General features: G+C 43.3%; 1 protein-coding gene across 2 annotated transcripts in view; it reads right to left on the bottom strand.

Annotated features, from left to right (window-relative positions):
• Window positions 1-23,414, bottom strand: part of HPSE2 (heparanase 2 (inactive)) — a 688,711-nt gene that overhangs the window by 9,446 nt on the left and 655,851 nt on the right. Inside the window, exons 10-11 of one of the 2 annotated variants that reach the window (XM_058697425.1) lie at window positions 22,967-23,112; window positions 15,411-15,557 (exon numbers count right to left, since the gene is read on the bottom strand). In XM_058697425.1, coding sequence (XP_058553408.1) covers window positions 15,411-15,557; window positions 22,967-23,112 — 293 coding nt within the window. The remainder of the gene's footprint in view (window positions 1-15,410; window positions 15,558-22,966; window positions 23,113-23,414) is intronic. The other variant, XM_058697426.1, reaches the window with a different exon arrangement.

Consider the following 23,414-nt stretch of genomic DNA (forward strand, 5'->3'; position numbering starts at 1 on the left):
AGAGAGACCATGTGCTTTACCACCTCTATTCTATTTTTCCTGCTTACATTTTTCTTTTAATAATTATCCTGTTACCCAATGAAGTCACATTATGCTAAATATTACAATAATCTTTCATTTTTGTGAAAAATTTGTAAGTTTAAAAACAATCCCATTGATGATGAAAGTCACTGATTAGTACACAATGTCTATGTAAAAGGCATTTTGTTATGATTTCCTTTGACTATTGCATTTAGTCCTTCCAATGACTAACTAAGGCGGGGGTTAGTATCCCTATATTATCCATGAGGAAATCAACGCTTAGAGGTGCCTCAACTAAGTTACACAGCCAGTAAGTGGTAGGAGTGAGATTTGCAATGCTCCCTCGAGATTGCTAAAGAGCCCTGTGAAGTACATGGGGCAGTTATTATTATTATTATTATTGTAACTTTATTATTGAGGTGAGGTCAGAGAGGTTAAGTGGTCTGGGCAAGGTCACATAGCTAATAGGTGGCTAAGCTAGGTCTCAAATTCAGTCCTCTGACACCTCTCTCTACTATTTCGTGTGGTGCTCCAATTCCAGATGGCACTCACCAAGATCATGTTTCTTTATTTCAAAACCTTTCCTTATCATATTTCCATCATATTTTGGGACCTCCTTTACTGCTCATGACTTTTCAAACCAAATGCTAAATGATCCAGCCTATGTTGAATTATTTTTCTTAATTCCCTAGCTGCTGAAGGCATTTAAATTATCCAAATATTAGGACAACTGCATTTTATCACCATCTGTTTTTACAAAGTCTGAGTTACTTTTCAATTCCTAAATTTGTTTTCTTTATTTTGCATGTTATTTGAAATGGGATTCAATGTGTCAGTGTGGAGTCAAGCCCTCTGCTCTCCAGGTCTCTATGGGAGCCCCTTGCCCAGGTCACCCTCCTTCCCCCCACCACCTGTCTACAGTTTCTGGTCATCATGTCTTGCCCTGTTTCTTGCTGGCCCTGGATACAGAAGCAAGCTTTCAACTATTCTGAGGTCCCAGAGAAGCAGGTCTAGTGAGCATACCCCTTGCCAGTCTTGAAGATATATGAAGATTGCTAGACTCTGGCCTGGCCCTGGCTGACCTTTTGTGGGGGCAGAGGCTGGGGGAGCCTGTGTATTATTGGGAGCAGACTTGGGAGCTGTGTATGCTTCTGGCAGGTATACTTGGGACCTTGAGTGGGAGGTGAAGGGACTTAGAGATAATCGTTCTGCCTCAGCTACTTTGAGGGAGTGATTTGTCTTCTCTTCTCTCCATGTGTAAGACAGACTAGATGAAACCTAAGGTTCCTCCAGTCTTTTTTTTAGGTGGTTGTCCAGAGCCTAACATCTAGCTTGAGGCAGTGTTTAATGTCAAACTCAGAATGATCCTGCACAAATAGAACTATGATCATGACATTCACCTACCTAGGGTTCAGTAGCTCCCTGCTGATCTTAAAACACTGTCCAACGCCTTTACAAGACCCCGTAAGCAAAGCCTTTTACCCACTTCTCCAGCCCCTTAGAGAGGCTCGCCCTAGTCCCTGCCCTTTCCAGCTCCCCACTCCCACCACCTCCTCTCATTCCATGCTGCAACTTCTCCAAACAAATCTCTGATCTCAGAATTTGTGGACATGTTGTTCCTGCTGCCTGGAGCCTTCTACTCCCTCCCACTTCCATCTTCCTTTTCCTGGCTAACTCCTCCCATCTGTCCCTCAGGTCAGGTGCTGCTCCAAAGTGCTACCCCATACTTCTTGGGTCTCTGCCCTCATCACAGGGTACTGGCATTGCTGACTGCTTATCAGTCCACTAGACAGAAGACCATGTGTCTGTCCTGTTCATCCCTGCACTTTTCCTATACCAACTTACATAGCAGGTACTCAATAGAAGGATTGGATATAAATATGCCGGCAGACGAACCTAGAAAGAAAAGATACTGGACTGGAGGGCCAGAGACCGGAGTCTTGCAGACTTGCAGACTTGCGGAATGAAAGGCACAGGCCTGAACATGTGAACAGTCCCTTCTGGTCTCAGTTTCTGGATCGTTAAGCCATGAGAGAGGGGGAAGGCGGGAAAGAAGGAGTGGCGGCCAGGGGAGAAGGAGGAAGGAGGGAGAGGAAGGAGAATGTGTAAGAATCCGAGTGTGTGTTGGAGAGTGGGCACCAGCTCTGCTTGCTCCTTACTACCCTCCCACCTCCAAGCCGGACTCTCGTTACAGAGTACTCCCCTGGGCGCCACTAGAGGGCACTCTTGCTCCACACAACAGTGCCGGAGAGCCGACTCTGCAGTGGCTCCGGGGAAGCCAGAGCCTGAGCGTAGCCGCGACAGCCGGCACTCCGTCCCCGCAGGGCCCCGAGCGTTTGGCCTCCCGGAGGAAGAAACCACAGGCTCAATCACATCCCAACAAAAACTTCGTTGCGGTCCACTTGGCAAGGGGCCCACCCGAATGTGGCCAATATTAAGGAATCATGCGCATCCGGGCTTCGATTCCCGCCGGGGTGCGGGCTTCTCCGCCAGTGTGCAGGGAGGGGGTCCGCGCAGGTGCGGGGCTGGCGGCGCCCGCGCGACCCGGCGCCCCACTCTCCCGGCCGGGTTCCCGGCGCCCCGGCCTCCCCGCCCGCCGCGCACCTGTGTGCGCTTTACGGGCCCCCGAGGCCCAGCTGCCCCCGCCTCGCGGCCCCCTCGCTGAGTTAGGAAGCTGGTATGCGCAGCTGCCCTGCCCTTCTCCGGGTCAGGGGCAGGTTAGAGCCTGGAAGTTCGAGGACAGAGGGGCCTTGCTCCTCTCTCCCCTGCTCCAGGCGCGGCTGTGCATCTGGGGTAGCTTAGAAAGGAAGTTCCTTTGAAGTGGCCATGAGTGATCGCTACCCCGCTGATGAGGGCTGCTCAGGAGTGCCGCAGGCTGGTGTCACCCCATCTCACTTGCCCGCTGGAGCAAAGGCTGAAGGATGCTCATTACCCTCTCTGGGGGGTGCTCCTGCCTCAGGGGTTCTAGGGAGGATTACTTTCAAGTGTGCCCTGAAGCTTTCCTCCTGCTTGCTTTTTGCCTTGCCTGGAATGTGGTAGAATCTGTCAAAAAGTCCACTCTTCCCTCCAACCGCCATTGGATGTGGCCTCCTTCATGGCGCCTTATTTGATAGTCCCAGCTGGAAGAGAGGCCCGTTATCTGCGGCTCCCTCTTTAGCACGCGTCCTTCTCAGCTTTGTTTTATCTGTGTGCTGGAGTCATTTTGCATGCTAGACCCAACTGTTCTCATCCTACTGTTCAGTAGCATGTGGTTTGGTGCCTTCTTGCTTCTGAGAGTCATTCTAATTAATGTTTGTTGAGTTCCACCCAGTCAACCTAAGGAATTCTCCTGACTGGACACTCCAATCTCTTTCTCTAGTGTTAGTTACAGGAGACTGTAAGAGAGAGAGCAAATGGAGACGAAGACTTCCTGTTTCCCTCATGCCCCCAAAAGCCCACATCATATAATGAAGTTCCTGGCCACTGAGGCGTTTTGAGGTTGGTATGATCATTTGCCCTTCATTCTGTTCTTTGAGGGGTCTACTGAAACAGTGAGGAGTTTTGATCTGGCTTCTTTCTGTATCACTGAGCAAACACTGGGACTTCTTTACGCAAGCAGAGCTAGGGGATTTTATAGGTGAGTTGTTAGAGATATAGGCTTTTCCTGTTTGCAGTCAGGTTTGGGGGTCATGATTTGATCTGTGTTCTATCCAAGTCTGTGTAATAATGGTCCAGGCCATAATGGGATTCTACCACGTGCTTCTAATGGCTTAAAATAACTTAGCACATTTGGCAGACAAGATGAGAGACCAGCTAAGGAACCTGGATTTATACTGATATTGTTAATTCCCAACAGATGAGCAAATCATCTGGGGGCACTTTGGGAAGAAAATCTGACTCTGTGACCATCTCAAAGCTCCATGTCATAGGCATATCACACTCAAACCACAGGACACAATAGGAACCAGCTATAAAAACTATGGGGAGACTTTAATATGTGGTTAACTTGGTTCCCTTCCTGTTGTAAAGAATCAGTGCCATGATCTCTGACGTTCATGAGTGGTGTGTAAGGGGCATTATTCACATCCCTACTGTTCTCTGCAATGTACAAATTCAATTATAGCAGGCGTAGTCCTAACCTTACCCATGAAGACAGAAAGCCCAGAAACATGCAAATGCATGGTCAGACACACCATAATTAATACATTATACAAGGAGAGAGATGAGGAAAATCACACTTCTCGGACTGGATTTTGAGGTCTTCTGCGTTCTGGCTCTATTATATTTTTGTGGCCCTTCCCCTCACCCTACAAAGTATTCCAGTCATGTAAGATGATTTGCTATCACCCACCCCTTTCAAATAAAATGGGCCTTGAACTTTTATACTTCTGAATCTTTAGTAAGTTCATCCCACTGTCTGGAATCTCCTTCTGTCTAGCGTTTCCTAGATGTATGGCTCATCCTTCCAGCTCCTGCTTAATGGGCCTCAGCCTTGAGGACTTCCCAGATTGCCAGGTCAGAATTCATCTCTCCCTTCCTTACACTCCCCTCTGCTATATTTACCCTCTTGTAGTCTGCCTTATCTTCTTGTCTCAGTCTCCTCTGTGGCAAGAGACCAGGTTCCCCGAACCCTAGCTGTGTAGAGCTGGAAGAGGCAGTGTGGGGGTGAGAAGTGTACCCTTTACGGGCAGTCTGCAGGTGAGATGAAGAGAGTCAGGAGGGCAGGTGTGTGCATGTGTAGTTGTGTGTGCACGCACATGCACATGTGCACAGATGGGTTTTCCGTATGTAAAAGTATGAGATCAAGTCCATAAGCCACACCCTGAATTAGTTCCATCATTCTAAAGTCACAGCTCCCTGGATACCTATTCAAATATGTTAAATCAAGGGGATAAATATCTCAGTTTTATGGGATTTTGATAAAGTGTTCCCTGTAATATCAGGTGCACTGGTGCACCCTCAAAAGTGAAAAATAGGACATTCCAGGTGTCACAGGCTCTGTTCCAGGGCCCACAGATGTCAAAATGCAAAGTGTGTGGTGACTCTGAATCATTCTTGCAAAGATGAGCAGAGAAGAGGTAGTCTGCCAAGTGACCATTGGTGTTTCCGCAGCTGGTCCATAGTTCGGTGCTCCAAGTGCCTATTCTGGAATGAGCCACATGTTCCTGATGCTTGGCAGCCAAAGAAATCCTGATTCAGGGCCCAGGCCCTGCCACAGGGATGAGCTAGATTAAGACTTTTCAGTTTCCTATGTCTCGTCTGTCCCCCAAACCACAGCCTCTGGAGGGTGGGGAGAAGGGAGAAGACAAGGGCCATTTCTTCTCAGTCCAGCGGAACTGCCTTCATATTCTGCTTCCTTGCCCCTCAGTTTAGAATCGACTGCTTGGAAATGTGAGCTTTAGCCTAAGGTGCTCATTTACCAGTGTTTCATCTGGGTTATCTGGAACAGAATGGAAATCTCTGCCTGCAGCCAGAGTCCCCAAGTGAGCGAAGGTGGGGAGGGGAGACCACAGCCTTGATGGGCAGCTGTGCAGAGATCCCAGCTGCTGGGAGTGGGCTGCAAGAAAATGTATTCTGGAGCCGAGGGCAAATGAAAAACTCTCAGAAAATAACCCCGAGCGCAAAGTGAAAACCCTGAATTCCTAAACATCTTGGTTTAAGATGTCAAGTCACTGTAAAGTATAAAAGCATTTTATAATCCTCTAATCTGCACAGTGATCTGTACATTACTAATCTGGGAGTTAAAACAAAACAAACAATAAAACCTTTGGGGAACCGTACACATCCTTCTACTTAGTCATAGACAACTCCCGGGGGCTCATGGCATGTTCACACCTTTGGCAAAATGGCTTAGTGCCTAAATGAAGAATAGAATCTGGGTGAAATCAAAGATGCAAATCAGCTGGGATTTTGCTCCAGTATTTTTCTAGAGGGACAGTGGTTCTCGACCTTGGCCACATATTTGAATCACATGGAGAGCTTTAAAAACTACTAGTGCCTGGGTCCCAGGCCAGAGATTTTGGTTTAATTGGTCTGGGGTGTGGCTTGGGCATTGGGGTTTTTAAAGCTCTCAGGTGATTCTAAGTGCAGCCACAGCTGAGCACCAGGGGTAGAAGGAAGAGTGGGGATATGTTTGCAGCTGGGGGTGGAGGGGAATCACACAGCTTTCTAACCATTACGCTCTGAGTTTATTGTGAATAAAAAGAGCTTTTCTCACTGTTTTGGAGTACCGTGTCAACAGGCCCTGGTTTTTTATCCTAAAAGTCAGATGTGAACTTTTCAAAGGCAATTTCTTTTTAACAGTCTGAAGTGAGCATTTTTGCTATTTCAAAAGAACTGCTTCATTTCATGTTTCCCTCTAGTGTGTGCTACAGGGGAAACTAGTGTGCACACTAGTGAGATGAACATGTTCCTCAAAACACAGCACAGAAGTGTGCACGTCGCACTTTACGAGAGGAATTAAGAACCGAATCAGATGAAGCATTTGCACAGATAATGAACTCTGCGTTTAACACTGAAAAAGAAAAACATTGTGCTTTTCTTGAAGGGTAAGTTCTCAAAGGCATTTAGGTTTCTTTCAGGTCCTGGGCTGTGGCACAGAGAGTTCCCTACAGACAAAAGGTGGTTCAAGCTCTCTCCAGGCAAGAGGAAAGGGGGGATTAAGTATATTATTCAGTTCTTTCACCATATTTTCCAAATTATGTCTATAATTATTTACTTAGATAATGCTATATACCTTGGTTATGGGTACTATCTCTTTTTGAACCACAGGACACCCTGAAATGAGCACATGGGTTAAAAGAATCCAAATTCTCTAAGTTTCAATGAGTAGTAAGCTTACATTAACTAAATATTTGTAAGGCTCATTTCTCTATATAGTTACTTCTCTTTATTTTTTTCTACAGACTGACTCAGAGCCTTACATGTAATATTTTTATAAATATACATACTCATATATATATTTGTATTTCTACTTGTACAGTGTCCATTTCAGACTTTCTGAACTGAAACACTAACTTGAACATTGCTGGTTAGACTGGGTACCACCTTCCTGTTCGCTCAAGGCCAGCTCCTAAATCTCTCCAATCCCAGGCACCTTTCTTGCTCCAGCCTCTGCTGCTTATCTCTCCTCCTAAGGGGCTCTGAGTGCCCTTTTAAAAGGGCTAAAGATGATATGGTTGTGTCTGCAGAGCCGGGCCTTTTCCTCCAGGTAAAAGAGGGCTCCATTCTAATGCTTGCATTTAAAAAAGGGATCGTCTTTTTTTCTGACTCTTTAAAACCAGCACCTGTGTGGGTTGATAGCTTTCCTCACACACTTTCAGCTTGAACAGCACTATTGATGGTTCTTACCTCTTATAGAACATCAAAACAAATTCCAAAGGCATTAAAAAAGTACATATAAAAAATGAAACAAAAAAAGAAACTAGAAGAAAGATACATATTCATCTGATTCTAGGAACATAAATACATAGACATATAAATGGAAAGGAAGAAACCACAAAGCAAAAGATATATAGATTTAACTATATAAAAAGGGAATACTTCTGTATGTCAAGATAATATCCTAAAACTGAAATAGTTGGAAAGACAGCAAATAAAGTACTGGGGAAAATATTTAACATATGTGATAGTTAGCAAAGGGAAAACTGCCTTATGTTAGAAAAAACTTACAAATAATTAACAAACAGATAATAACCCAAATGAAAAATAAGCAAAAGACATAGAAAATTAATAAAAGAAAAACTAAGAGACATGAAAAACTTTCAAGCTTACTAATAATACTCAAAGATACAAATGAAGATGAGAATATATTTTTCATTATGAAGTTGGCAACAATTTAAAAATAATACTGTTCTGTGTTGGTGAGGTATATCCGAAATAACAAAATGCTCACATTTCCTACTCCTTCTCAGACCTCCACAACTAAGCTTGTCTGAGGTAAGAACATTGAAGAGCTAATTACAGGAGATAAGGTTCTATAGCTCAGTGGGTTCTAAGGTGAGCAGTGTGGAAACCAGGTCATTTGAGGAATTGTTGAAAGAGTTGAGTGTTTGCTTGGAGGCTAGAACTCTACAGGGAAACCTTGAAAAACCGTTATGAAGAAGGTATAGATTTACTCTGCTTAATTTTTCCAAAGCAAGGGTAGAAATGGGAAGAAAACACCCTCTGGCCACATACAAGGAGGATCTTTCCTACAATCAGAACTGTCTAGTCCCAGAGTGGGCTGACTCATGACATGAGCAGTCTCAATAAACAGAAGCTGACGGGTTTTCTGTCAGGGACGTTATAGAGGAAACTTCTTGATCTCAAAGAGTATTTCCAAATTTTTCCTCTATAAAGTCATCTTTTAATAACTGCAGAACTTTCATAGAGTGGTTTATTTTAAGAAGAAACTAATTTAAATGATCCCAGGCAAGTGGAGATAATGGAAACCTGCAGGGAGTACATCTGGTTGAACAGAGTTCAAAAACTCCAGGTACCAACTAACAGCAACAGTATAGAAATTCAACACTTAGATGTCTCAAGTCCGCTGAGGTAAGTGGAATGAATAATGGCCCTTTGGTCCCAGAAAGCAGGTCTTCAGGTTTTGTTTCTGAGTGTGTGGGTGAAGTCTTGGTATAGAATTCTTAGGGTTAAGACTTTTCCCAAAGCTCCTTTTACCAGATCTGTCCATATCCAAAAATAGATGTGGCACTTCTAGTCATCATTAGAGAGAGATTGTGATAGGTCAGGTGGTAGCTAGTTCAACCCTCACACTCGCCAAGCTCTGAATCTGGAGATGAAGTATCGTAATGTGGTCTGTTCCAACAGGGACATGAAGATATTTTTAAAAGTCTCAGCACCTGGGAGTCAACTTGAGTATTTTCAGAACTATTCTGTTTGGCTAACATCAAATGACACCCTTCTAAAGGCAAGCAGTTAGATGCCAATGTTTTTCTTTGATATAGGATTTAATGAGGGTGAAATCAAAGCAAAAGTCATATCCCGAAGAGATGGAAAAAATAAGCAGTATGTAGAAAAAGAAAAAAAAAAGATGTTAATTTCTTTACAGAATAGGCAATAAGATTCTGGGTTCATAGGAGCGTTAAGTTTCTTTCAGCTAAAATCACGGCAGCTGAAGGAGAGGCTCATGCAGATAGGAAATTTAAACATTTAATATGGAACCTACTAGCCCCAAAGCAGAAATACTCTACACCTCTCTCATGTGCCACCCATGCTTCCTGTTAGTTGTTTGTTTCTAGTAAGAGAGATGAACTCCTTTAGGACGGGGACCTCAAAATCTCCTTCCCCCTCCCCCAAACACCCCATATTAAATAGTTCTTGAAGGCTATCGATGATGTAGGCTGGCATTAGGAAGATCAGGAGATATTCTGAGAGAGAGAATTTGCATTGAACTTTATGTTCAGACTTTTCCCCCTGATTTGTCTACTTGGGATTCCTGAGGCAGGTTAGACTGCTGAAGGGGAACAAGTTATGTCTGGAACAAAGTAGGATCTCAATAAAAGGTGATGAATGGACGAAGATATATGTGAAGCCTCACATGTCAGCATCTTTCCCTCAGAGATGTACTTCTGGGCTTGTGTTCCATTAGGTGAAGTGGAGCTAGCTAGAGGTGCCTATGTGTATGGGGTCAGAATATAGTAAGTCAAGACTAATTTTTATAGGCCCCAAATTAAGGCAATTTATAGTTACTGCTGGCATTTAATAATCCTTTTGTTTGATAAGAGCATAGAAGAAGCAAGGGAATTCCCCAATTTGGCTGAGAAAAAAAAATAGCTTTATCAAAATTCTATGACTGGGGGAGGGGCACCTGGGTAGCTCAGTTGGTTAGGAGTTCAATTCCTGATTTCAGCTCAGGTCATGATCTCACAATTCATGGGTTTAAGCCCCAAATTGGGTTCTGTGTTGATGGCACAGAGCCTGCTTGGGATTCTATCCCTCTCTCTCTCTCCCTCTCTCTCTCTGCCCCTCCCCAGCCCTCTCTCCCTCTCTCTCTCAAGAAAATCCAATGAAATTTGAATTAAAAAATATTCTATGACTAGGAAAAAGTATCTTAGAAGCAGCTCAGAGAAAAATTTTCAAGAAGGCTCTGAAATTAGGACTTGTGAAGAAAAGTTGACAGAACTGGGATGAATTAGCCTAGGAGAGAGAATATTGTTGAGTAACCTGATACTCTTCGCATCCATTCTGTGAAGATCCTACGATGAAATGAAACCAAACAGTATTGTGACAGGGTTATCTGTACTGAGTATTTGTCAGTATGTCATTACAATTTTATATTGCTGGACTGTTGGGGTAGCACAGAATTGAGGAAGGTGCACTGGATTTGGGGCCAGGAAAATGGGGTGCTAGATACTTTCTAGCTCTATCACTTAATAGTTGTGTGACTCTCTCTCTCTCTCTCTCTCTTTTTTTAAATGTTTATTTAGTTTTGTGAGAGACTGCAAGCAGGCAGGACTCGAACTCAGTAGCCAAGCCATGAGATCATGACCCGAGCCCATGTTGGACACTTAACTAACTGAGCCACCCAGGTGCCCCAATAGTTGTGTGACTCTTGAATAAGTCACTTAATGCTCTAAGACTTGTTTTCTTCAACTCTAAAGTACGAGGGAGGCAGGAATTGTTCAATTTTCTTCATGGGGCTCTTCAGAATGTCAAATGACATAATGGCTATTAAAACCATTTATTTTTATCTATAAAGTCCAAGCTACAGTAGGCCACAGTATTCTTATAAAATTAAGTGTTCAGACAGGACTGAAATTGTGGGCACTCCTTCCCCAGAGGTCTTCAAACCTAGAGCATCCTCTAGTCTAGTTGGCTTTGCCACAGACTATCTATCTAAGGGTATGGAGAATGAACCAGATCACTTCAAAATGTCGTTCTTCCCAAGATTCTTTACATCTACTGATTCCCTTATGTTTCTGTGTTGGAATACAATACTCAATGTGATGAAAGTTGCTTCTTTCTTTTCTAATTTTTGGATAGTTTCCCCTTCAAATTGGAATTGAACAAGATACATAGGGCAGGGCACTGGGATGTGACCAAACACCTGTTCTTGGTTTGACTTTTCCCTAAAAACATCAGTCCTGCTTTTTGATATAAGTTGACTTCTTTGGCCCAACTTCATGTTGCTTCCCTGTTTGTTGAAAGACATTAGCGATATTTATGTCTTGGGTAGAAATAATTCTCTAGAGGACAATGTTTACTGCTTTGTGTGCACATGGGGCACTGGGCAGATTCTCTCCTTTGTGGGTGACAGAGATGCCCCAAAGGTGCTCTCTGACTTATCCAGAATGGGAACTAATATTGTTTTGGGTGTAAATGGTCAGTCTTTCTCTCAGAAAGGTGAGAAACCAGGGAACAGGACAGAGGATGGACTTGCAGCTGGAGATTTTCTGGAGAAAATATTACTGCCACTCCCTCTTATAGCACAGGCTCTTTGTGTGGCCTTTTAGTGGCCTGAGGAAGCTACTTGGCTGGTGACCATGGAGACAACAGGCTCCAAAAGTGAAGTGGGAGTGGGGGAAGGAGAATGGAAGAGAATAATTGAATTTTAGAGTTCAATGGGAAGCAGAACTCTTTTAGCTCAACCTCCCACTGAGTGAGAATCTTGGAGCACCTCTGAGATGGCCATGGCCGCTCACTCTCTGAGTAATAGGCTACCTCCTAAGAAACCCTGTCCTCAGTCAGACCAGGCAAGCCTTTGGAAAATGAGCTCTTTTTGTGGTGAAGTCTTTCTCTTTTAAATTGTACTCCTGGTTTGCTGTCATTTTAGAGGATTCTAGGCTAAATCTGTTTTCCTTCACTTAATCCCTGAAATATCTGAAGAAAGTCCTCATGACTTACCTTATTTTTCTTCTCTGAATTAAATCTCCCTATTTCCTTCAGCCATCTTTAAAGCATATGTATTCCAGACACAGAATACCCTTCTCTTGTACACACTTCAGTTTTCTAAGTTTCCCTTCTCCTATCCTATGGGGTAGAGGGCACCCACCTTTTGTCTGATTCTGAGAATGAGAACTATCTCTCACCTAAAGACTTCAGACTAACTATCTCTCACCTAAAGACTTTGAGTAGCAGGTCCTATGATTGGTTTACTCACTGAAATGAGAAACAGGAACCCTCATTTATGGACTTGGATGCCTAGACTATGCCTGATTGTGGCCCTAAGGGTGCTTCCAGTACCTGACAGTACTTGACCCCCAAGATCATGTGGAAATATCTTTTCAGAGATTTCAAATATACCCAGTCTGATGGCAGCTCCAAGAGAATGAGAATAACCCCATGTTTTCAACCAATCATAAAAGTTTGCTGGCATTTCTCTACTCCTGAAACCCCAGGCCAAAAAGTCTAACTGGCTTATATGGCACACTGACTTGCTCCATATCCTCTTTCTGGTTCCTCCAGACAAGAGCAATCACAGGTTCCTCTGCTCCCAGAGCCTTCCATCCTCTTCTGAGCTAATATGGCTCCAGGCTGCAACAAGGAATTAGCAGACACAGAACACAGAATCTGGCCCTAGAGGCTTATAAAACAGAGAAGGAGACACCAAAGGCTGAAATCACTTCCTTGCATTTCCTTTCATCCTCTCCTGCAGAGTATGCTTCACCAAAACCACACCCTTCCTGTGAGACCCCTATCTCAGAACCACTGAAGGCTCTTGCACTTATTTGTAGTTATGGAGCAGAGCACTGGGGGCACTGAGTGTGCACCTGGTAGCCCCTACTGGCAGCTAACAGTTCAGGATGGCACAGCACGGGGTCAGAGCCACTGAGGTCTAGAATGGGAGAGGTGCCAAATTAGCAGTAGTTTACAGGAGAGAAACAGGCTTAGAGCATTAAGTGAAGGGCTCAAATTTTCACAGGGAAGTAGTGGCAGGATTAGGTCTGGAATCCAGTTCTCTTAACTCCCAGTCCAAAACTCTCTTTAATATGATATATGTAAAATCGTATGTGCATGTATTTATGCCTATATACATACGCATGTGCATGGGTGTGTGAAATTTTCATTTGTAGAAGGTTTCATTTCACCCACATGCTCTAATTTGATTCTCACAATAACCCCCATCTGACAGGTAAGGGAGCCGAGGTTTGCCCAGTTAAATGGTAGCAACTGGATTCATATCCAGGCCTTCTGAGTCCAGTTCCCTCTTCTTTCAATTGCATGGATGGCATTGTTATTTGATCTCAGTGGGCATTACCAAATCCCTCTTCAGGACTCCTGTGGAATGAAATTCTCTTTTTCTCTATTCCTCTGACATTCTCAACAAAGCCGTAACACAACTCATCAAGGTGGTGACAAGGTGGGGCACAAGACGGCATAATTGGAATGTATGTGATATCAGTAGCCAGTGGGAGTTGCTTCAATCACTCTTAAGGATGGAAACAAGCAGAAGGGCCAAGGTGTGGCCAGGTTCATAATCCTGGAGGTAGGGACTTAGGGTGGGGTAAACAGGGTTGGAGGCTTGTGCCCTCGGTTGGTGGGGGAACAAGCTCATAAACTGATCCTACCCTCTGACTACCATCTCCTCCTGTTTCATGGATTTCCATTTGTACCATTCTTATCATAATCTTAACAAGTGTTTTAGCAACATATTATCTTAAAAACTGAGAAGACTCTGCTTTGGAAGAGCATCTTAGAGATGTCAGAAAGAGAGCAATTTTTTTCCCTCTTCCTCCCCAACGAACTAGAGTCCTGAGTTGAGGAAAAGGAACACAATGGGCATTTACTGCACACTTATTATGTGTCAGAAACTTTACATAGATTACCTTATTTACTCCTCTCCACATGAGATGAAGAAACTGAGACTTGCAGATTATGTAACTTGTGCAAGGACACACAGCCAGCAAATGGCCTGTTGGACTAAAGCATTTGGCCAGTTCCTTCCACGCAGTACACATGACTTTCCAACGCTGGGCAGGCTCAGTTCCTAGTCTCACTGGCTCCACTGGACCCTGAATATCACAATCACTGCTGAGGTGTCAGCCCTTCTGCCAGAAATAACTTTGCAGGTCATTAGTGAGTGGCAGTGGGAGACTTGAACATATTCATGGTCCTCAGAAAATCAGACCCAGGGTGAGAATTTGTGAGCTGGAAGGGACCCTACCAAATATACAGCAACACTTGAATTTTGCAGATTAGAACACTGAGGCCAAGGGATTAGGATTAGAGGATCTGCCCAGGTCAATAATTATTTAGTGAAGCTGGGACCAGAACTGGTTCTCCTGCCTGAGATGAAGGCCAGGAATTCAGCACACTGGTCATGAACTACTGGGAAATAGAAAGAGAGTGGATAAAATACTCAAGAGAATCTCCTAATACAGGTAGGATTGAGAGGAAAGAAAAGTAGATGCAATGTACGTGTAGCCAAAGAAAAGAGCCAGTATGTGAACCAAGACTGAAAATACAGATCTAGGGTGGCCTGAAGAGACTCAATAAGTGACTTCCCAGATTGTGTTTTGTTCCCATTGCACATACAGTTGGAAGCCAAATGCAAGCCACCAAGGTTGCAGTGAAACAGCGAACAATTATAGCGCAAATAGTTGTGGGCAGCTGTGGGAGTGCAAGCCACCTGCTCCAAGTTTACAGCTTTGTTAAACTTGGTAAACATTAAAAATGCAATAGGAATGCTCCCAGTCTGTACAGCATCCCATACCCTGCCTGGGAGGCCTTACTCGGGGAGCTGAAGTGGCCTTGCCTGTGACCAGGCTCTTCTCACTGTGGCCTAGAGCTGTTTTCTCTTGGCAGAGGTCAGTGTTGTCAATAGTCGCTGGCAGAGACGGAGGGAGGTAGGGAGTATCACAGAATCATATATTTATAGAGTTTGAAGGGACCGCAGAGCCCTCAAAATATAATTTCTCTTCAAACATTCAAATAAGGAAACTGAGATCCAAGAGGTGATGGATCTAAAGTTATACATTTAGGGGCAGAACAGACTCTTGAACTCTGAACTTTCAACCCTTTGTCCAGTGCTCCTCCTTCTAATGCCATGAGGTTTGTAGATGCTGACAAATAAGGAGTTATAGCATTACAGAATGTTACAGATGAAAGGGGCATGGTTTTCAACTATCAGAGTTTTTGGTTGTCACATGACTAGGGGATGCTATTGGCATTTAGTGGGTAGGGACCAAGGATGCTAATAAGTAGCTTGAAATGAGATTATCCTTCATAATGAATTGTCTTGCCCAGATACCAAAAATGCCCTTGTTAAGAAATATTGTGTTTACCATTTGACTCCACGGTTGAGGAATCTAAGCCTAGAGACAGGGAGGGGTTTGAGTCAGCAGTCCCCTGATTCCATTCCACTGAGCCCCCAAATGAATTAGCAACACCAAAGGGGCAATTCTAGCTCCTTCCCCTCCCAGCTCCTGCTGCACTTGTTCTGAAGCTATTTCCGGGTTTGCACTTACTTGGACTTCAGGCCCTCCTGTCCATAGGGCTGTAGTAGATACTGGTGCACGAGCTTGTCCCTGAGGGTCCCGGCCAGTTTGATTTTCTTTCTTGATCGGTGCAGGTTGATGATAAAAAGTGTAATGGACCCTCGAACATAGTTGTGGCTGAGAAGGAGAGAGAGGGGGAGAAAGGGAGAGAGAGAGAGAGAGAGAGAGAGAGAGAGAGAGGAAAGATGGAAATAAAGTTGTCAGTTAGTTACTGCTAAATAATTTATAGACTGCACCAAACAGGACTGCCTCAGGAAAGGCCACTTATTTTATAGTTCTTGGTCACCTACACCTTCAAAGACAGGAAGGCCTTGTTATTGTGGCTTCCTGCAAAGAAGATACCTGCTTCCCACCAAACTCTTTTTGTTTTCATTTAAATGTATTAAAATGATTTTAGAAAACAAAATATCTTTTTTCTGAATATGAAAATAAAACACGCCGATTGCAGAAAAAAAGGAAAAAATACAAAGACATACAAAGAAGAAAAAGAAAATTATCCTATAATCCAAATATCTTGAGATATGATAACATTTTGGTAAACATCCTTCCAGTATTTTTTGTTTTATTAATTCAATATTAATTCAAATATTTACAGAGTACTTTCACACATACATATACATTTCTCAGTTTTCATTTAATTGGGACCATATTGTTTCTTCACTTTGTGAACATCTTAAACATATTCCCATGTTATTATGTTATTGTATTTCCTTCTATACTTATAGAAGAATGCTAAATTCTTCAATCATAGTAATGTAACATAATTTGTTTAGTTAACCCCCTACATTTGGGGACTTACATTGTTTTCAAATTTTTGCCATTTCAAATTACATATTCCATTATATAAACTTTTGCATATCACCATTATTTCGGATACAATCCTGGAAGTTGGGCACGTTAGGTCAAGGGGAATGCACATTGTATGGTTCTTAACCAAATCTCTGCTTCATTTCCAGTGATGCCCCTCCCTGTGGGAAGATTTTTTGTCCCTGCTCTGTTGAACCCTAGAGATTACACAATTGGCTTTGGCCAATAAAATGTGCTGTTAAAATCTTTGGGCATAAGCTTTAAGAGGCAGCCTGTGTTTTGCCATGTGTTCTTGCTGTGTCACAAGACCATCGATGTTCATGACAGAGGTGACTCTATTGACCTGCATCCTGGAATGAGGAGGATGTGGAGCAGAGCTACAGCTGAGCCAAGGCAGACAAGTAGCATGAATGAGAAATACACTTCCTTATGGAAAGCCGTGGAGATTTGTGGGTCCTCCATTATCATAGCATCACCTCACTCATCCTGAGTGATACACACATTTTGCTAATATTGATGTTAATTCTCTAGAAAGCTTATACCAATTTGCTCTGTGCAGCTATCTATAAGTGCACCCATTTCCTCATACCCTTAAGAATAATGGATATTAACATTTTAAAATACCTTTCTCGGGCGCCTGGGTGGCTCAGTCGGTTAAGTGTCTGACTTCGGCTCAGGTCATGATCTCACAGTTTGAGTGAGTTTGAGCCCTACATTGGGCTCTGCTGACAGCTCAGAGCCTGGAGTCTGCTTTGGATTCTGTCTCCCTCTCTCTCTCTGCTCCCCCTACCCCCCAAAGTGAATGAACATTAAACATAAAATAAAATAAAATAAAATAAAATAAAATAAAATAAAATAAAATAAAATAAAACACATTTCTCAACCTGAGAGGTGATGGTGGGATTTCAATGTTGTATTAATTTGTATTTTTAAAACATTCGTGCAGAGGTGCAGTATTATTTTCATTTGCCTGCTTGCCATTTCATCTCTCGTGTGAACTGACTATTCATGTCCTTTGCTCATTTTCTATTGATTTATAAAAAACTATTTACTAAAGATGGTGATCCTTTGTCTGCATGTATGTTGCAAAATTTTCCCCAGGTTTCTTTGGCCAATTCAGTTTGTTTATATTTTATTTTGATGTATAGAAGTTAAAAACTTGGGGCACATGGGTGGCTCAGTCAGTTAAGTATCCTATTCTTGATTTCAGCTCAGGTCATGATCCCAGGGTTGTGGGATGGAGCCCTGCGTCAGGGTCCACACTGAGCATGGAGCCTGTTTAGGATCATCTCTCTCTCTCTCCCTCTCACCCTCCCGCACTTGTATGTGCTAGCTCTCAAAAAAAAAAAAAAAAAAAGTTAAAAACTGTTAGGTGGTCAAATTTATCGATCTTTTTGATTTCTGCTTTTGCTGTTTACCTAGACCAAGATTATAAAACTACTCACATTTTGGAATCCTTTTAAACCAGCACAGGATGTTCAGAAGCCTGGAAGAACTGTATGCCTACATGCAAGAGCCTTCCAGCATGTATCAACAAAACTATAATGATTTCCTTCTTTCTTGTAGGAAAAAAGACTTTGTTTCTAAGGGGTCCCCTAGGGCCCCATCTGGATGGGTTAATGAGAGGAAACAGAAGAAATGACCCAGTCCTGCCTTCAAAGGAGGATTTCAGAGAAACTCTAAGTCAACTTTGCCCAGAGGAAAATATCATTCCTTGCAGAAACAGCATCCCTTAGCCTCTGGGTCACTCACCTCTGCTTCTAAAGGTGCTAATGAAGAGTTGAGTGACTAAGGGCAGGTCAACATGATAACTTGGGTTGCTTTTGTTTTGTTTTGTTTTGTTTTTTAATAATACAGTTACCAGGGCTCATGCTGGAGATGTTGATTCCATCCATTTGTGATGGGGGCTAGGATATATACATATATATTTAGGATATTTGGCAGATGAGTTGGGTTTGGAAACCACATGCTCAGAGTAATCCATTAAGTTTATTTATGAGAATAATTCCCAAAGTATATTTCACTGACTGTGTGTCAGATGGTTCTTCTTGCGTCTGTAGGAGGGCACATTATGTGTTCAAGGCTTTCTGGACGCCTGCACTGATATTCTGATAGATTGTTAAATGACTTCTCTCTGGCTCCTCCTCCTCTGGTCCTTCTTCTCAATATTCTGAATCATGTGAAGTAACTTTTAGAGCCAACTGAGTAGGTCAGAAGAGAATGCCCATTTACTGAGCAAACTTGTGTCACTAGAGCTCAGAAGAGAGATGCTGCTAGCCTGCGTCAGCGTTACCATCGTTAAAAGAACACCAACTATATTCCATTGGTGGGTGGGCTTTAGGTTTAGCTTAGCTGAGGAAACTGAGGCAAACACCATTAATTACAGGTACTCTGGGCTTCAGAGTGTGAGCAAAAGTAGGCATGGATGGGTACCAATTTTGCCAGGCTGTGGTAAGCTCTTTTGCTAACTACCAGCAGATAACTTTCTCAAAGGCTAGCAGTGGAGGAGGGAAAGCTGTGTGCTTGCATTTACAAGTTTCTCCTCTGCAGAGCTGGGGCAGAATGAGCCCTGGGAGACTGCAGAGGAGAAGGGTGGGATGTGGGGAAGTGGTGGGTGGGAGGGAGACCTGAAATCACAGCATAGCTGCAGGGAAAGCTGTCTTTTCAAGCTGCTTGGCAATGGTCTGATTTCCATTTACATAGTTCCCCTGGGGGAGACAAACCTGTACTGAAAGCCAGCTCACAGACCAATGTGCAGAGGCTCTCACAGAATGCACAGAGCCTCCTCAGGTAGGAACTGGCATTGAAGACTACCTCAGCTGTCCCTTTTTCTGCCTGGCTGATGGGCAAAGGCATTAGGCAGAGGTCTTCTGGCTGCGAAGCCACATTCTTGGGTGGAGACTGCAGCACCAACCTGAGAGTACTGTGTCAAGAATACAGATTCCTGAAGAATATGTATTCTCTGCCCACAGAAAAGTAAGCTTGGAGGAGTATCTGTTCCCTAAGAAGATGGGGTCTGACAGAAAGCATGGCTGACAGGCAGTTGATCGCCTTCTGATGTCAAGTCCAGGTGACTTTTGGTTCTCTTAGCAAATGTCCCTCTCTTTCTGGTGGAACATCTATTTTACTCCAAGTCTCATTGTGGTGAGATGTTTTCACCAGCAGACAATCCATGCATCTGGAGTGCATCTTTTTGGCTGTTCTTTTGCTGCCTGACATCTCTGTGATGCCATGGGGGTAGGAGGAAGTGAGTCAGGGAAGGGAGGCTCAAATTGGAGTATCCTGGATATAAGAGGTAGGGGACATCATATGGAGAGGTGCATCTTGACGTCCAGATAAAAAACAGTCACCGTTCTAGAAATGCCTCCAGTGAAGCTGAGAGACAGAGGAAAGGGAAGAGAAGACGGTGCTTTGGAATCCATGGTCCATTTCCAGTGAAAGTCCATGTGTTTGAAAACTGGGTTGGTCCATTGTCTCCAAATCTAACTCAAAGTTTTTGGGTTCGGTAAAAGTCAGGCCATGTTTTGCCAAACATTTTTTCCCCTAATTTCAAAGCCCCTGTGTATTTTAAGGGAAATTTAATCCACATGTTTCTGATTCATTTACACTTAACTCATCAAAATATTGTTTTGTAAGAGCTATTTGATGTCCAAGAAGCCTCAGGAACCTTTTTTATGAGTCTTTAAAAAAATTCTTCTAAAAAACAGGAAGTCGTGTTTTGCCAATAATAAACAAACTTGAACCCCAAAAGGCTCAATTTTGCTTCAATATCCACCAGGTTCCAATTGGTTCTGAACTTGGCTAAGGACCTCAACTCCTCCCCAGAAACATACATTGTTTCAGCAGAATGGTTTATAAAAACAAGGTTTCCCAGTCAAAACTTATTTGTTCTCTGAACAAGAAGACCTAAGGCGAGAACTGCCACGCTGCCAGGCTCCTCATCTGTTAATTCTAGGAAAGAAGGCAGGAAAGCACCTGCTCGTGTTGGTATGCACACCTAACTTTTTATCCTAAATCGAGCCTAAAACACAACACTCTCCTAGGTCAAAACCAAACCACAATGCAAAAGTCTGCCAGGAAGGGCAAGGAGGTATTCAATTAGAGGTTGCATAACTGTCCATCAAGGAGGCTGTAAAAGGAATTTCTGTTGTATAAGACACCAGACCAAAAGATCTCTAAGGGTTCTTCCCAAATGTAAAATTGTTTGTATTATTAGTGTTGTTAGTTGTGTATAGTACAAATATCTGGCAAGATGCGTGGCATGTGGCAAGTGTTCAACATACACTGGAGTGTAGGAGTTGTTTGAATAGACACTCTCTTTGGGTCGTTCTGCTGATAAGTTTATACTTTCTCACCCAATCCCTGTTTTGGCCAAGGATATATATTTTCAGAGTACTGGTCAAGATTGAATAGTGGGAAGCCAACATGCCCACTCTGTGACCTTGACCTCATTGGCTATGAATAAACTAAGTGAATCAGTAGTGTTTCCTCATGACTGTTGTGGAAGATGAGAGGGCACATACAGGGCACATGGCTTCCCAGGGAGAAGGAGCAGAGACACTTGTCCTATCCCTGTGCTTACCTGTCTGGGGCATTGAACATTCACAGACATGGAAGAGACCTGCAACTTCAGTGAGCTCAGTGCGTCCATCGTGGGCTTACTTTTCTAATAGGAACAAAAAGGTCTTCACCCCTATTATTATTGTTAAGGCCATCTGTGCAATAGATTAGTCAAGTCTTGTCTTTCTTTGTTAATGGAGAAGAGGGATGATACTGACAGCAGCACAGCAGCACTGTTTCCCCAGCGAGGTTCGAAGTGAGTTCCCATAGAAAGTAGAGGTGCACTGGTGATGTAGGGACAGTATTAGATCCATATGATTAGAGTAACTTGTTTGAGGTCTCATGCTAGTGAATGGTAGAATAATTAACCACTCTACCACACCACCTCCTTCAGGATGCTGTGCTGATATCAAAGGGGAAGAGAGACTAGAACTGGAAATCCTCAGTGATGTCTTGATGCCCTATGTCTGCATTCATTCATTCATTCATTCATCAAACATTCACTGAGATTTTCTTCATGCCAGTCACCATATTAGCCACTAAGAATAAATAGAACAATGAATGAGACACTGGCCCTGAGTTCACGGTATATTTGGAATATTCGTGATAACTTCCCACAAGAATGTCAAAGAATGTCAGGATGAGCACTGAGATGGGACTACGTGAGGAGCCCTCTGTGAGGACACCCAAATTCTGCTAAGCCCATGACTACTGACATTTTCCCCCTGGTTCCTCAGACCCATTGTAAACAGGGCACAATTGATGCTCTTCCCAACAGAGACAAAAGGTGCCAAGGGTAATTTTTCTCTCTTGAAGCTGGGGCCCGCCTTTTGAGTGATTTCCTCAGGGCCAGGGTGGAGACACGGAATACAATGTTTCCTTGTGTGGTGATCAGATAACTCCAGCCAAAGCCATAAAGTAGTCACTCTCTGTCAGGTATTGGATTGAGCTTCCTGTTGAGCAAAAGGGACGTTGAAAGCCTCTGGCCTCTGCCCAAACCAGCCTCCTCTCATCCACAATAGGCACTTGTATCTATAGACAAGACAACTGGCCCCTGGCCCTGCTATGTTCAGAGTGATTCTTTGAAAAACCTTATCATGATAAATTAATTGGCTTGGCTCTTCTCTCATCAAGGAAGGGGAAGGAGCGTCTATTGTAATCTGACCACTGGAGCTCTTTGTGCTATCCACTGCCCATGATCAGCGCCTGATAGGCCCACTGGAATGAAGGTCTGGCTGGAGGTGCTTGCTTCCTCCTCCCCCTCCCCCACCCCCAGGGTTTCTCTGCATTAAGAGAAAGAGTTCTCTTTTTCCAAGCTGCCTACTCTGCTCCTTACATAGGATCCTAGTGATGTAAGAAAGCCATATTTGGTCAGATGGGTTTGGCCTTAGGCTCAGTGTTCAATTTTTACCTTATGATCTTCATGTTTTAAAATATTTTAGCTGCAAAAATTTATTTATCTAATGATAATTCTTTTTTTGTTTGTTTACGGACAACTGTAGTGACAACCAGTGCTTCAGATCAAAAAGAGAAGGATTACCACACTGATTGTTCTGAGTCTAGCCCTGTAAAAAAAAGGAAGACTAGATTTTATTAACCTCTTAACATTTAAAGTAGCTGGAAAGATTTCTGAAATTCTGAAAATGGTTCTAAAGCTGGCATGACTACCTTTGGGCACTTCCGGCTTGGGACACACTGGTCTAGGGCTAGCTTCCTAGTGGTATAGCTCTCCAGCATGCACCTTAGAAATGTAGACTTATTTCCTCAAGCTCTGCCGGTGGATCAGAGGAAAAAAATTTTATATCTCTAGCCTTGGTTCAGGCATAGGTACACAAAAAATGCCTCATGGGCATTACATCAACTGACACAGAGAAAATGCTCAATAAAAATTTGTTGGATGAAGAAGTAAATGAACAAATGGCATGTATTTTTATGAACTTTTTGTGCATAAATCCTCTGAGAGTGAGAAAACGGTTTTACTTGGAAAAAAGCTCTTTATCAGAGATCATATGAAACCCGCAAAAAGCAGGAATAACGATTCCAGAAGCAGTTTACAGTAAGTCTTACAGGGGTCCCCAAATGTTATGGAATTTTAAGAGGGGCCCAAAGCCTGAAGCCCCTTGTGAGTGGCTTTCTGTGACATCTTCCTGAAGACTTACTTGTGGTGGTTTGTGCAGTGAGCATAAATCCTTAGTTTGTCCCGGATCACTCGGCCTGGCCGTGGCTTCCGTTGGAGCCCAGCCACATGCACAGCCAAGACCTTGGGGCCAATCAGGCGCTTGTAAAGGAGAGAGAGCCAGTAGTCCTGAGAAGAACAGAGAGATGGAGAGTCAGAGAAAGATACAAGTTGAGTGTCCTGAGTAAACATACCAATACCAGAAACCACTTCTTACCAGGGGTACAGTGAACCACAACTAATGAGACCCTAATCCTGTAAGCATGTCAACCCAATGAAGTGCTCACCTTGGGTTGATAATGAAATGGGCATTGTCTCAAGTGGCCTTTTCAAATGACCAAATGGGGTAAGTGGGGTGGACTCGGACCAGCCTACAAAACAAATGAATCAAAGTTTTTCACATATGAAATAATAACCTGGTATGGCCTTCC

The sequence above is a fragment of the Neofelis nebulosa genome, chromosome 13 (genome assembly GCF_028018385.1).
Source record: "Neofelis nebulosa isolate mNeoNeb1 chromosome 13, mNeoNeb1.pri, whole genome shotgun sequence".
Classification (NCBI taxonomy): Eukaryota; Metazoa; Chordata; class Mammalia; order Carnivora; family Felidae; genus Neofelis; species Neofelis nebulosa.